We start from the raw sequence: 15,787 nt of genomic DNA on the forward strand, positions 1-15,787 counted from the left end.
GCATCTAGACAATTGAGGAAGCATGAGTTGAATTACCCTACTCATGACTTGGAATTGGCAGCTGTGGTTCATGCTTTGAAAATCTAGAGACATTATCTAATTGGGCATAAGAGTGATATCTATATAGATCATAAGAGTTTGAAGTATATCTTTACCTAGTCAGATCTGAATCTGAGACAACGTCGTTGGTTAGAATTGATCAAAGACTATGACTTGGAAGTGCATTATCATCCGGGAAAAGCAAATGTCATAGCTAATGCACTTAGTAGGAAAAGTTATGCTAATGGACTTGGGGTGACATTTATGTCAGCAGAGTTGTGTGCTGAAATGGAGCATCTCAACTTGAGTTTTGTCACTAATGCAATGGAATTGGTGATAGAGCCTACATTGGAGCAAAAGATACGCAAAGGTCAATTGGAGGATGAAAAACTAAAAGAGATAGCGGAGAATGTAGTGCTTGGAAAGGCACCAGGATTCAGGATGGATGAGAATGGTACTCTTTGGTTCAGAAAAGGGATATGTGTACCTGAAGTGAAGGCTATCCGTGATGCGATTCTGCAAGAGGCCCATGAATCTGCCTATTCCATATATCCCGGAAGTACCCAGATGTATTTGGACCTCAAGGAGAAGTATTGGTGGTATGGTTTGAAAAGAGATGTGGCAGAGTATGTGGCTTTGTGTGACACTTGTCAAAGAGTGAAAGCTGAGCATCAAAGACCTGCAAGGTTGTTACAACCAATGAAGATTCCTGAATGGAAATGGGAAGAAGTTGGTATGGATTTTATCGTAGGTTTGCCTCGCACTCAAAGAGGTTATGATTTAATATAGGTAATAGTAGATCGACTCACCAAGGTTGCTCACTTTTTACCAGTCAAGACTACCTATACGGGTGCAAGGTTAGCAGAGTTGTACATGGAAAGAATAGTGTGCTTACATGGTGTTCCCAAGAAAATTGTGTCGGATAGAGACACTCAGTTTACATTGCAATTCTGGCATAAAGTACATAGATCCTTGGGGACAAAGTTGAATTTCAGTTCTGCTTACCACCCACAAACAGATGGACAGACTGAAAGGATCAACCAAATTTTGGAAGATATGTTGAGAGCTTGTGCACTACAGTATGGTAATAGTTGGGATAAGAGTCTGCCATACGCAGAGTTCTCGTACAACAACAGTTATCAGAAGAGTCTCAAGATGGCACCTTTCGAGGCGCTGTATGGACATAAATATAGAACGCCTTTGTTCTGGAATCAGACTGGTGAAACTCAAGTGTTTGGACCCGATGTCCTTAGAGACACAGAAGAACAAGTGAGAATGATTAGAGACAATTTGAGAGTGGCTCAGTCCCGATAGAAGAGTTACGCTGATACTCGCAGAAGAGAGCTGACTTTCGAAGTTGGTGATTATGTGTACTTGAAGGTGTCACCAATGAGAAGTGTGAAAAGATTCAATATGAAGGAAAAGTTGGCACCAAGGTATATAGGACCTTTTAAGATCTAAGAGAGACGTGGAGAAGTAGCCTATCAATTGGAACTGCTTGAAAGTTTGTCAGGTGTGCATGATGTGTTCCATATTTCTCAATTGAAAAAGTGTTTGAGGGTGCCAGAAGAGCAGATTCCTTTGGAAGAACTTGCTGTTAAGGAAGATCTTACATATGAAGAGTATCCGATAAAGATCTTGGAAACTGCAGAGAGAGTTACGAGAAGCCGAACTATAAAGATGTGCAAGGTGCAGTGGAATTGATATTCAGAGGATGAGGCTACTTGGGAAAGAGAAGAGGATTTGCGAAAATCTTATTCGCAATTGTTCGAGTAAGCGATCAACCAATCTCGAGGACGAGATTCATCTTAAGGGGGATAGAATTGTAACACCCAAAATTTCAGTCTTTTGAAATAAGAAAATTCGATTTAATTATGTTATTATGTGAGCATTGAAATATAGGAAAGAAATATTTTTTGTGAAAATAAAATCAAATATAAGGTTAGTAACATGTTGATGCATTCATGCTGCTGCACATTTGTTTTTGTAATGATTGACTTTGACTAGAATTTGAATTGAATTCAAATTCAACTTGAAAATGAGATTGGAAAATGTATTTGGAAAAAGAAAATGAATTCTTTTCCCTCCCCTTCTTTTCTCCACTTTCGGCCCAGCTCCGTTTTTTCTCCCCAAGCCGGCCCGCTCGTTTTCCCCTTTCTTTCCCTTGCTTTTGGGCCCACTCGGCTTCTCCCTCCCGCTGACCCAACCGGCTGCTGGCCCAACTCCTCCGTGCCAGCCAGCCTCGCGCGGCCCAGCAGCGCGTCGGCCCAGCTCCGCAGCAACCGCTGCCGCGCCTCCACCCCGTGCCTAGCCGCTGCTATCCCAGCCCCGCCCGTCAGAGCCGCCCCCAACCTCCTGCTCGCCCCGCGCCCGATCTAATGGGTCAAGCCGCAACCGCCGCTCCACTTCACGTCGTGGGCACATCCTCCCGAGCGCCCGGCCTCTACAAAACAGCACCGAGCCCTTCCCCGCTCTCCCTGCCGTTCCTTTCTCCCTCTCACGTCGCCCGTGCCCAAGGTAACCGCCGCGCCGAGGATCGCTGGTTCCGCCGCCCGCCTCTCCGCGCGAACCACCGTCCCCGAGCCGCCTCCGCCCCGTTTTTCCCCACGGTGAGAACCCTCTCGCTCCCCTCTCTCTCCCTGTGCTGTCTATTTCTCGTTTCATGGCTTCTTGTGGCCGTTTTGCGTGCACCGCGAGCTTTCGGTCGCCGGCCATGGCGACCGTCGCCTCAGTCGCGCCCTCCGGCCGCCTTCTTGGCCTGGACGGGTTCGCGAGAACCCCCTCCATCTCCCGGTGCCTTCGGTTCTTCGAACCGTGGCCCATAGGCCCCTAACCGCGCGCGTCGGTGACCTCCACGCCGCCGGCCATGGAGCTTACCGCTGGTGTCACTGTGCCGACCGGACCCCCCCTTCTCTTCCTTCCCCAGAGACGATCCAAGCTGTCCATCTCCAGATCTGCGGCCAGGATTAGAAGATACCCTTTCGCGTGTAACTTTGCTTAAGAGTCCCTCGGTTTCGGATGAATTGAACCCGCCGTCCCTAGCGTAGTTTCCAGAGTACGCTTTCTCGTTTTGAAAACGTAAAGTGCACTGTTTTAGTTCAAAATACGTTTTCAGTATTTATAGAAATGCCACTAGATTTGTTTTGCTCATAAAAACTTCGTTTTAGCTCCGAATTGATCTGTTCAAATTGTGTTAGCTTCATAATTGCATAATCTACGTGTTAGTACCACTGTTAATCAAGTTTGCAACTTTTAAATTTCATGATTAGGTTTAATTAAATAAAGAGCTATAGAAAACCCCGTTTAATTCATAACTTTCGTGTTTTAGCTCTGATTTTTGTGAACTTTGCATTGACGTGATCGTAGCGAGACATATATTATTTTCATAAACATTTTATCTTGTTTTCTATGCTATTGGTGTACTATTCTAATTGTAGAATTGTTTGCTTTGCATGAATGTTCCTGGAATGTTGTGTGTTGCCGTGTTGGTCGTGTTCAGACGGTGAGGAGAACGTTGGAGATCAAGAGTTCTTCGATGACCAGTAGGACCAGCAAGAGTTTGTGAACCAAGGCAAATATAGCATGGGCCTACCTTGATGTCCTATTCACTTTAATCATTTACTCATATGCATGTGTCTAACTTTGATAACCATAAGGACATTCTAGTCATTTGATGACTTGTTCCCTTGACTCCTATGGGTTAATTGCATATGGATAGATTGCTAGTGCTCTAACTGAACATAATCTATACGATGGTTAATGGTTCTATGGAACTAAAAGTATAACATGATTTGTAACAACTGATCCATAGGGCGAAAGTGCAAATGACTTTTGATCATGTTGCTCCCGGCCCTCCATAAGGACTTATCTGTCGGCAAAAGTTGGAACTGACAGTGCAACCGTGAGAGTCATATGGCTCTGACTTTAGCTCAGTAATAAGACCTTTTCTAGCTTGTTAGAGGTTACCTTTATGGCGCAAAAGGGGCTTGCCACGTTGGATATAGGGCTACCTCTGTTCCTATGTGTATAGCCGCGATGGATATGTGCCATAGGAAAGGGGGTTCCTACATCTGCCTGCCGAGGAAACCTAGTGGTCCTAACTTGTTAGAGAAACCTATAAAATGGCTTCATAGTGTACCCTGTCCGCTCACCTTGGCAGTGACATGGGAGTAATTAACCCGGACATATGGGAATCACGACTCGCGGTGAATGTGCATCACCTCTGCAGAGGGTTACAAACTGTTATAACAGCCGTGCTCACGGTCACGAGCGGCCCGGAAAACTCACAGAATAATTGGTTACTCATTGTGGTTCATTTATGACGGTTTACGATGATAATATGATGCAAATGATTCTGATATCTGATTATGTGGGTATAAATGGGAGCTTAAGCATAACTTGATAATAATTGGTAATAAAATTATGACTTACTAAAAGTGCTAACTGCAGTAAACCAGTGTCGTCCTTTTTGAGCTACATAACCCCATGTTATCTTGTTAAGTACGGGAAGAACTTACGCTTGTTTATTTTCTTTATTTGGATAAAAATCCCGGATGGGTAACAGATGACAACGGGTATGAGGAATTTCCTGAGGATTATTAGGCTTGTGGTCAACCAGTTGACCTTCCCTGTGATGGTGTTCCACAAGAGAGAGTTATCATTTATTTTCCGCTGTGATGTGTAAGACTAAGTTATGTTATTACTGTGACGTAAGATACACTGTGATGATACTCTTTTATAATTTGTCAGCTTGTGTGTGTGACTAATCCCTGAGCACACATGAGTTAGTGCATTCAATTTTATCCTTAAAATTAGGTGTGACAATCGGTGGGTGAGATCCTAATTGTTTGTAGTACATGTACTGATGTACAACTCTTCTTGACATGCATACCATGCCTTCGGCCTAACCCCCCCCCCCCCCCCTCCCCCTCCAATTAAATGACTAATGAATTTGACCCTACGGAAATCATGCTTGGAAGAAATTAAGAAATACACTCCTTCAATTTTATTAAATTATAGTCCACTTAGATCTTCAAACTTTGTTTATTCTGACCAAGTTTTTAGAAAAAAAAAATGTTAGCAGCTACAAGTTCAAATAAATGTTCCATCAAGACATATTTTATTGAGATTAATGGAACTTATGCATCTTTTATATAACCACGTGGTCAAAACTAGAGCAGTAAGCCAGTGACTTAGGACAAAGTTAAACTGAACTATAATTTAAAGCGAATTTTTAACCTGAAGCTATTGCTCAAGTGTCGCTTTATCTCTGAAAATAAAGAAAACTTAAACCCTCCAATTATTTAAACCAAAAATCTTTTTGTCCTACAACCAATCCGTACTGGTTTTATTTTTCACACGTGACAAAACATATGCCAGTGTGGTTAATTATCCATGTGGCACTAGGGACAACGTATGAACATATAACTCTTCAAGCCGATTTCTTCCTCCCTCCACCCCCTCTTCTCTCTCCCTTCTCACTTTATGCCAAATTTATCATATAACTGGCCGGACCAACACCTTGTAGCTACAGGACCTAAGATATGCCACCATATTGATGACAAAGTGTCGTGGCGACCATTATTTGTTGAGAGATTGTCTCGTTATATTTTGTTTCCTTCATTTTGATTGTTGTTGCGTGAGTAAGACTACTTAGACATTTCAACACCAAAACACAAAGGCATTGAGCGGGGTGTTGTTTTGTCTAGCTTTAATGGTTTGGTGCCCAAAGTTGTCCAGTATTTAGGTTCATAGACCAAAGTCGAATTCCGATCATAATGTAAATGTTGAGACCAAACTTCTTCCAATATCATATCATGTATAGTATTTCAAGAAGTTTCACGTATGTAATTTTAATTTTATCCTCCAAGTGAAGGCATCAATGGTTTCCTTTGTAATGAAATTTATGTGTACAAACACAAATTTTTTGTATGAAAATATAAGGTGTCTTAGTTTTGTCCCAAGTTAAAGTTAGATTATAGATTACTCACACAAAAAAAGTTAGATAAGTTTAATTTGGAGCGAAACTAAAATACCTTACATACATTTTATGAAATGGATGGAGTATTATTTTTAGTTATCATAACCAAATGCATATACTGTGCTACAATGTAAAATAAGTCCTGCGACGTATCATGGTTGGTGTCTGCCATGATATCAGCAGTGCGTGGAGCAAGTATATATGCAAACTCCGCGGATCATTGTGTAATGTCATGGCAGCAGGGAGGTTTGATTTTCTGAAATAATTAATGAATTCTGGAACTAGGTTTCCTGTTAAAAACAAAATCGTGAGAAAAGAAAACTCATCCATCAAATAATAATTTTCAATTCAAACAAACCATTATGCTGAGGACGCGACTGACCTTTGCGATTTATAACCCGTTATTGATATATTGACTTTTCCTTTAGAAGCTTCCTCTTCAGTCTTCAGTCGTGTCTAAATTTCCTTGACCGATGAAATCATGAAAAAGAACGAGAACAGGTTTAAAGCTTTGCACTCTGTTTGTTTGGGCTTGTTTGGCTTATAAGCCGTACTTTTTCAGCCAATGAGTAGTATTTTTCTCTCACCCCAAATCAGCCAACAGTACTTTCAGCTATGGTTTATCAGCCAAACAACAAGTTTGAACAGGTTTAAAGCATCCTCCGTTTGTACTGCTACTAATGTATATAGTAGTAGTACAAACTACAAAGTATCAATTTGCTTTGGCCAACTACTTATGTTAATATTAATGTAACAAAAATTGTTAAGTGCGCCAAAAATCCGATATATATTTTAGAAACGCGTCGTGATTAATTTAATGGTTACATTTTGCAATTATATAAGTGCTAATAAAATTGTCAACTGTTGTTATTATTATTAGAGGAAAAGAAAAAAATTATGCATGGTCAATTGGTCATTGGTCATGGACCCAAAGTCGAACGCACGACCGGACCGAGCCAGGCCTGACCCGGCCCACCCTCTACGGCGCTCGGCGCTCGGCCCGTCCACGCGGCTCAGGAAACGGCGGCCGCTCCTCCGCCTCCGCCCGCTTTCCCGTGGCCGTGACCCTCGCATTAATGGCCGCTCCCTCTCTATCCCCTTCGTCTTCTCGCGCTAGGACTCGCTCGCCCCTTCCGGCTTAACCCTCAAGATTTCTCCCTCCTCCTGCTTCTCCTTCCCGCGTGCGCGGGCGGGCGCGGCACCTTCCGGTTCCGGGGCCTCCTATATATATACGCGCGCGACCGTGCCCCCTCCATACTCCCTAGCATGCCCGGCTCGCTCCCCGGATTGATCGAGCTCGCCCGTCGCAGCGATGGATCATTCGGTGCCTTCCCCCTCCTCTTCTCCCCGGGCGGCCGCTGCTCCCGGCCCCTGCTGCCGCTTTGACGCGCTGCGTCGGGCGTGCGCCAGGCACGCCGCCGTCGCCGCGCGGGCCGCTGGGTGGGCGCTCGGCGCGCTGCTCACCTGCGTCTTCGCCGTCGGTACGTTGCCCGAGCCCCCGCTTGATCACTTGAGGGAAGTTCCCTTGTCATTCTTCCTCGATTCCGGTCTCTGGCCTGTATTGATCCGTGGGTTCCTCGCTCGGGAAACCGGGGGTCAATGGAGTAGCCTTAATTTCAGGCCTTTCAGGACCGCCGGACTGTTCTACTGCTGCTCACACACGCCGCGCACGCTCTCTGCTCGCGTCCCCATCCCCCCCCCCCCCCCCCCCCCCCCCCCCCCCCCCCCCCCCCCCCCCCTCTCTCTCTCTGGGCCTCTCGCCCTTTTCTGGCCCCTGTTTCCTCAAATTGGGAACGAATTCAATCTTGCAACCACAAATCTTGTAGGTTCCTTGCCACTTTCCGTCATCCTTGTGAGCGAGCTTGTAGCAGTACCTCTTTGTCGCACTAGGTTTCATAAAGATTCATCTTTTTTTTTTCCTTCCTCTGTTTGTTTCACGGGATTGTTCCCATGCCGACCAATTGAACTTGTGTGCAACACTCCTGCTAGCTAGCTAGGACTAGGAGTACAATTCTACTGTGAATGGTAGTAAATTTTAGCTCCACCTTGTTTTGATCGTGATTCGTTTGTACTGGCTGCAGTGGGCTCACTCGTCGGGATCTTCATCGGTGCCTTCATGGGGATGTCCACGGAAAGCGGCATGTTCCGCGGGGCTGGCGTCGGAGCAGTTTCTGGAGCAGTCTTCTCCATTGAGGCTGTTGAGTCCTGCATCGAGATTTGGAGGTCCAGCCATTCGGGAAAATACAGCATTCTCTTTGTGGTGAGTGCAAGAAAAATCTAGTGGCCTACTTTCTCCCATTCAAGGAGGGAGGGAGGTGAAAGATCATTTTCATATACCTAATTTAGTGTCCAGCATACTTCCCTTTTCGTCGACTGGTGTAAACTTTTCTTTTAAAAAAAAAGATAAGCAAGACTGGCACAACTGAGTAGCAACTTTTCTTTGCTCAACCAAATTATGTCTTCTTCTAAGTAGTTGCTGCTCTAATGACAATACCAACACCATGTTTGTCTGCCGTGTGCCTTAAAGTTTTATTTCACCAGAATCTATTCTAATTTTTGTTCTGCATCGGTTCTCTCAGCTGGACATCATCTCTAGCCTCTTCAGCGGAAGAATTGTGTGGGAGAAAGTCAGCCCAGCGCTACAGCGTGCAGTGCAAAGCCAGGTACAGGCTTCTTCATACTACCCTCAAGTTGTAGATACCCCACTAGCAGTTGTTTCTTTTTAGAAAAATAAATCTAGTGAACAATTAATGCAAGAAATATTTTCGGACCATAGGATTAATGGTGTATGGGTATCTCAGCATTAAATGGTTATGTGCATAATAATGCACTCCATACTCCCTGCTAGAAGAAGTTTCTAGTCATAGAAATATCTGGATCTGCATTTTAGTGCTAGAGATCAACCCCAGAAACATTTTATTTACAGCACCTAAAATGTGGGATGTGTAACAGATCTGGGAGGTAGTATCTGAAAGCAAGTGTTGTGTTCCATGGATTTTTTTATGTTCTGGTCAGCTGATTATCAGGTATAATTAGTCACCATGCGTAACTTCAGCTTGGAGGAGATCTTGCAAAATACTATTATTAGCTTTCAAATCTTGAAACTGGTGTAACACAAAAAAAAACCATATTATTGGAGTTTATGCATTCAGAAGAATGCTTGCAGGCTGGCGTTAAGTTAAATTGTTTCTTTCAAGAAAAGTGATACACAGCTGCGTTATTTTCTATTACATGCAAATGGTCGTTGCACACAAACCATATGTTTTTGTAGGACCTGAAAGTGTTTCCTTTGGTGCACACACTCTTATGATTTCATAGAACCTGATAAATATTTTTTCTTATGCACATACTCCACCTGCTTTCATAGGACCAGATAGTTGAAGAAATAACTAGAAGTTACAACAACCATATTTCATTTCATGTTGATTTGCATGTTGTAAGTTTACGTAATTGCAACTAGAGCTGCTTCTGCTAATACTTGGTCTGACAAATGGTTTGTGTTATGCAGATGAGTGTAATGAGCACACCATTCATCGACAACAATGACCTTTTTGAAACTGGCAGTACAGGAGGCATGTCAAGGGATTTGATTGATAGGATCCCAAAGATGAGGTTCAGTGCTGCAAGCAACTGTGATCAGGAAACTGATAGCAGCTGCTGCTCAGTCTGTCTCCAGGTTAGTGTGATTTTGACATGCTGTATTCTATCTATCTCTTGATGCACAAGAGCAATTAGCACCTTGTCTTGTACTGATGACATGGTAAATTAATGATACCAGGATTTCGGAGCACAGCAATTTGTGAGGGCCCTGCCTCAGTGCCAACACATATTCCACGTGCGGTGCATCGACAATTGGCTCCTTCGGCACGCGTCCTGCCCGCTATGCCGGGCCGGTGTTCATATAGACCATATACATATGTAAATAAACTTGCAGCATGGCACCTGGTGTATTTTCATAGTGAATACCCGTGCTCCTGTTGGATATCATAAGTATAGCTGTATACATAGGTTTTCTCTTTTTTGTTAATTCTCCAGTCTTACTTATGTGGGGCTATGCTTTCAGCTGCATGTTTTTGTCGAAGTAATAGCTTGATATGTACATCTGGAAAATGGACTGACTAACAAGTTCCCTAAATTATGGCCTTGTGCTTCAACAACTGTGTGTCTGTCTAACATTCGAAAACAATGGACTGACTAACAAGCTCCCTGATGCTGACGTGCTAATGCAATTGTTTGCTACTAGGCAACTAATGCCAGGACCGTTGGAGTATAACCTTGCAACTGAAGGTTGGATTGTGGAAACTGAAAATGCTTAACGTTTTGCTATTCAATCACCACCCGCTGCCATTGATTTTCAGATGGCGAAATCCTTGTGAGAAATCGAAGAGGGGGGCCCAAAGCTTGGCCCTGAAGTATGATTTGGGAAAGACGTCCTGTCACGTTCGATGCTTAGTCACAAAGCATGGACGAAACGGTAACCCAAGCAGTGTGCCATGCACCAAATGCAAGTTCTTGTCACGCTTTCTCCGTCGTGCTGTTCGTAGAGAAAGAGACACGACTTGTGTTACAGAAGAACGGAGAATGCAATCTACGAGCCTGAGACTGATGGGCACATGATAGCTACTACATTGCTACCACCATTAATTGACTTTTAATAAAGAGTTAAATGCACCAGAGATCCATTAACTTGTGAGAAAGTTTCAGTTGAGTCCATCAACTTTCAAAGTGGCTTTTTGGGTCCATAAACTTTTAAAATGGTTCACTGCAGTCCATACCTATTTATTTAACCTTAAATTTAAAGCATATTTGTAGAAAACCCCTTTCCACACGCATGCAGGTGCATGCATGGCTCCCAGCGCCCTCCTCCAGCCGCCGCCGTGCCCCCAGAGACCAGCGAGCAGGTGCATGCATGGCTCCCAGTGCCCGCTGGCCGAAGCCGCCCGCGCCGTGCCTTGTTCATTCTCAGAAAAATCAGATAACTGCATGCATGCGGCTGGCCTGATACATACATGGCACTGCTCTGAGGTTTGCAGGTCCATCATGATGGCTCTGCCAAACTTGCGTTACTTCGTCGACGCCGCGACGGCGGCGGCACGGATGCGCGAGATGATCGACAAGCTGCAGCGTCTCGAGACGGAGGGCAAGAAGGGCGCCACCAAGGAGGACATCAGGGGCCAGATCACATTCAGGGACGTGCATTTCTCGTACCCGTCCAGGCCTGACACGCGGGTGCTCGACGGCGTGAGCCTCACCATCTCTGAGAGCGCCACCGTCGGCCTCGTCGGCGGGAGCGGGTCCGGGAAGTCCACCATCATCTCCTTGCTGCAGAGGTTGTACATCCAGGACTCGTGCGAGATACTGCTGGACGGCAGTGACATTGGCACGCTCAACGTGGAGTGGCTCAGGAGCTAGATCGGCCTAGTGAGCCAGGAGCCTGTGCTGTTCGCCACGTCCATCAGGGAGAACATTCTGTTCGGCAACGAGGCGGCCTCGCCGAAGCAAATCGTCGTGGATACGAAACCAATGTATGCAGACATTTCAAATTCTGGCAACAAAATGAACTAGCCGTTTGATCACACTTCAGTAAATGAATCTGCTTGCACTTGCAGGTCGGGCAGTTCGGGACGCAGCTATCGGGAGGGCAGAAGCAGCGCATCGCCATCGCCTGCGCGCTCATCCGGGACCCCAAGATCCTGCTCCTCGACGAGGCGACCAGCGCGCTGGACTCCGAGTCGGAGCGCGCGGTGCAGGACGCGCTGGACCGGGCGTCCGTGGGCCGGACGACCGTCGTCGTGGCGCACCGCTTCTCCACGATCCGCAAGGCAGACATGATCGCCGTGCTCGACGCGGGCCGCGTGGTGGAGTGCGGCACGCACGACAAGCTCCTCCTCGGCACGGAGGCCGGCGAAGGCGGCGGCGTCTACGCACGGATGGCGCTGCTGCAGAAGGCGCCCGTGGCGAGGGAGGAAAGCGAGCGAGTGGTGGAAGTAGAGCCGGAGAGCAGCAGGGTGTCGTTCCGTAGCGTTGAGATCATGTAAGTGCCCAGCGACTTCCACCAAAGCCCGGTGCCCGTCGTTCAGGTCGGTCGAACGCTCCGTGGAAATGGTAGACCACGGGCGCGACGGCCACGACCCGGCGCGCGGCAGAAAGCCTTCGCAGCTCCGCCTGCTCAAGATGAATCGGCCGGAATGGAAGCAAGCTCTGCTCGGGTGCGCCGGCGCCATCGTTTTCGGTGCGGTGCTGCCGCTCTACTCTTACAGCCTCGGAGCTTTGCCGGAGGTGTATTTTCTCGGCGACGATCACCTCATCCGTTCAAAGACCAGGTACCGTGTGATGTGTCCGTCTGTGCTCGCTGATACATATTGCAGAGTGACATGGCGATGTCAGTGACGTTTGTCTGAACTTTGTTCTGAACAGGCTGTACTCCCTCGTCTTCTTCGGCATTGCCATCATCTGCATCACGGCGAACATCGTGCAGCACTACAACTTCGCCGTCATGGGCGAGCGCCTTACAGAGCGCGTCCGTGGACAAATGTTCGCCAAGATACTCTCCTTCGAGGTCGGGTGGTTCGACGAGGACGAGAACTCGAGCGCCGCGGTGTGCGCGCGGCTGGCCACGCAGGCCACCAAGGTCCGATCCCTCGTCGGCGACAGCATGTGCCTCCTGGTGCAGGCGGCCGCCAATGCGGCGCTAGGTTTCTCTCTGGCCCTCGCCGTGTCGTGGCGGCTCGCGGTGGTCATGATGGCGATGCAGCCACTGATAATCGCGAGCTTCTACTTCAAGAAGGTGCTCATGACCGCCATGTCCAAGAAGGCCAAGAAGGCGCAGGTGCAATGGAGCCAGCTCGCCAGCGAGGCTGTCGTGAACCACCGGACGATCACCGCGTTCTCGTCGCAGCGTCGGATGCTCCGCCGATACGAGGCCGCGCAGGAGGCGCCGCGGAAGGACAACAGGGTGGAGTCGTGGTACTCTGGCTTCTGCCTGTCCCTGTGCCAGTTCAGCAACACGGGCAGCATGGCGCTTGCGCTGTGGTACGGAGGCAGGCCGCGGGCGGGCGGCTTCGGCCAGCGGGCACTGGGAGCCATGCATGCACCTGCTCGCCGGTCTCTGGGGGCACGGCGGCGGCTGGAGGAGGGCGCTGGGAGCCATGCATGCACCTGCATGTCCGTGGGAAGGGGTTTTTTATAAATATGCTTTGAATTTAAGGTTAAATAAATAGGTATGGACTGCAGCGAATAATTTTAAAAGTTTATGGATCCAAAAAGCCACTTTGAAAGTTGATGGACTCAACTAAAACTTACTTACAAGTTAATGGATCTCTGGTGCATTTAACTCTTTAATAAACACTTTAATATTGGGTGTCCTTTGGGGATGTAAAAAAAACGAGCACACCATACTGTAAGACTCGTGCAAGTGCAGGTTTTGACTGTTGTTGAGATCGTGACATGATAGAAGTCATTGGTTTTTCATGTAAAAGGTTAATTAATGACGAAACCTCACGTCAAAAAGGCAAAACTGAAAGTTAACACGCAAGATGTACACGTGACGACTGTGCCCCTAGTTGGGAAGGCCCTGTTTGTTTCGCTAGTTGCGGATTGTATTGTATGCGGTGTCGCTTTCAACATTCGCGTGCTGAACCGTTCCAGTTTCCACAAATCGGTGTATTCCATTTCCATAGGCATACGTAGGCTCCTCTGCATCTCTGATCCAATACCCTGTCTGAATTCTGCCTTCTTTCTATTTGTTAGCGTCATACAGTGTGTGACTTTCTCTGGTGTCCACAGTGTGTGACTTTCTCCATCGGGTTGGGGTCATTTCCGCAGTAAGGGACACCCCACCCCTTTGGCCCTTCGTGCAGAAGAGTTGAAGAAGCAACAGGATCCCAAAATACCATAACGCAGCATCTCCAACCGTACCCAAATAAAATAAAACAAAACAGGTTTTCACAGCCTTCTCAGTAAATATGGAAGAAAAACAATAAACCCATCACCACCAGTTTTTAATAATTTGCATCTACAAAAATAAAAAATAAAAAGTAGGTTTACTTGAAGATTTTTTGCTGCCTCCATGCCACACTCTCAAAAAAAAAAATTTTGCAGGTCCCTTAACTTTGTTACAAGGTGTAATACAAATCTAAATAGTCTTCAACCTTGACATAAGATGCCACGATGAATCCCGTGACTGGGGGTTCCATACGAGGGTACCACAAGCCATCATCTGGTATTCCATCTCCATGCTCCTCCCCCTCCTCTCCATGCTCCAATCTATAGCAACACTATCCTTAATTCCCTCAACCCCTATAACTTCTTTCTTCACCTCGAGGGCTGCAACATACTTAATAGTTGAAAGGGCGAGCCTAAAGCTAGTTCTTCATCCTCTAACTCAAACGCCACAACATCCTTAATAGTGGAGCGTGTGAGGCCAAAGCCATTACTCCTTAGACAGAAGAGAAAGGTGGAGGACTCGATGGCTGCTTTGCTTGTGAGTTTCCACCCTGATCAAGAATAAGACATTTACCATCAGGGGGCGGATCCAGCTGTGGGGTGGGTGGGGCTCAAGCCACTTACCGCCTCCCGCATAATGGAACCGCCCTTGAGCCCCCCTTCCATTTTGTGGAAGAAGAAGGAAGAAGAATAGGGGCGTAGAAGATAGAATGGGAGGAAAAAGGGAGGATAAGAAAGGCGAGGAAGAAGCAAACCCCTCCTTGCATTCTATGTTGCATCCACCACTGTTTACCATCCATGACCAAGTAGATCTTGCAGCCAAGCACCTACCACCCATGTCTTGTACCTTCAAGCTGGCCAGGCCCATTTGGACATTGATGTAAGTTTAGAGACCTAGATTACACCCCGCGACAAAGTGTAGGGATCTGAAAATGGTATTATGAGAGTTTGAGACTTGGATGCCATCCCAAGACAAATTAGGAAACATGAAAGTACATTTTTTGAGTTAGAGGATGTGAATGATAACCAAGGGAAAGTTCAGGAGTCACTTGTGTATTTTACTCTTCGAACATTAGGCAATATTAACCGATCATGTTGAAAATAAAAAGTAGTGCACCATTGAGAGGTAGGCTAGTTTCAATCTTGTTTTAATCAAGTTTATTAACTACACTCAAACTTACTCGCAAAAACAAACTAACAAAGAGAGAAGACGATGACGATGAAGAACAAAAACATACAATCTTGCTAGGCGTTTTTTCGCCACATTTGATTAGAACCGCAACATATGCTCACGTACATCTCACGTATTTGTGTCTACTTAAGTGGCTGTCATATCTGTACTATGCTATGTAATATGATTTCCACGTCCGATGTGCGGTGACTCATGCTCGATCTATACTACCTCTGTCTCGAAAAAGATGCCATTTTAGGTTTGGTGAGACTCAAACTAATTTAAGTTTGACTGATGGCTAGTTTCACAAGGCTTTGGCTCCTCCTAACTGACTTCAACTCTGATTCCTCTAGGGAACAATTTCTCTAGTGGAGTTGAAGCACTTTATAAAAAAAATTGGCAATCCAACTCCGGAGAGTATTTTCTAGAAAAGGAACCGGTATCTAAAAGTTTTGGCTTCGATTCTTTAATGATGGATTAGGGCGAAGCCATTTTTGGTACCCCATTTAGTACGGCTTCTTGAGAAACTAGAGCCCCTTTTAAAAAACGGACCTGAGTCAATATTATATAGTCTAAATAGATATGTTTATGAAAATATATTTCATTACAATTTAAAGATACTTATTCAGTATGATAAATAATAGTTTTATTTT

At 46.1% G+C, this 15,787-nt stretch overlaps 1 protein-coding gene and 1 pseudogene across 1 annotated transcript; both read left to right on the forward strand.

Annotated features, from left to right (window-relative positions):
• Nucleotides 1-7,107: 7,107 nt before the first annotated feature.
• On the forward strand, nt 7,108-10,176 carry LOC136550149 (NEP1-interacting protein-like 1). Its single transcript, XM_066541639.1, has 5 exons — nt 7,108-7,500; nt 8,101-8,279; nt 8,599-8,682; nt 9,528-9,695; nt 9,798-10,176. The coding sequence occupies exons 1-5, from the start codon at nt 7,332-7,334 to the stop codon at nt 9,939-9,941; spliced, it is 744 nt and encodes a 247-aa protein (XP_066397736.1). The 5' UTR covers nt 7,108-7,331; the 3' UTR covers nt 9,942-10,176.
• A 688-nt stretch (nt 10,177-10,864) lies between these two features.
• LOC136548923 (ABC transporter B family member 15-like) lies at nt 10,865-13,208 on the forward strand (annotated as a pseudogene).
• The last annotated feature ends 2,579 nt before the right edge of the window (nt 13,209-15,787 follow it).

Source organism: Miscanthus floridulus, chromosome 4 (genome assembly GCF_019320115.1).
Source record: "Miscanthus floridulus cultivar M001 chromosome 4, ASM1932011v1, whole genome shotgun sequence".
Classification (NCBI taxonomy): domain Eukaryota; kingdom Viridiplantae; phylum Streptophyta; class Magnoliopsida; order Poales; family Poaceae; genus Miscanthus; species Miscanthus floridulus.

Bases quoted from the DNA above. Each gene is read 5' to 3' on its own strand.
- LOC136550149 (XM_066541639.1), top strand. From the start codon at position 7,332: ATGGATCATTCGGTGCCTTCCCCCTCCTCTTCTCCCCGGGCGGCCGCT. The intron at 7,501-8,100 runs GTACGTTGCCCG...TACTGGCTGCAG, and splicing joins CACCTGCGTCTTCGCCGTCG to TGGGCTCACTCGTCGGGATC. The intron at 9,696-9,797 runs GTTAGTGTGATT...TAATGATACCAG, and splicing joins GCTGCTCAGTCTGTCTCCAG to GATTTCGGAGCACAGCAATT.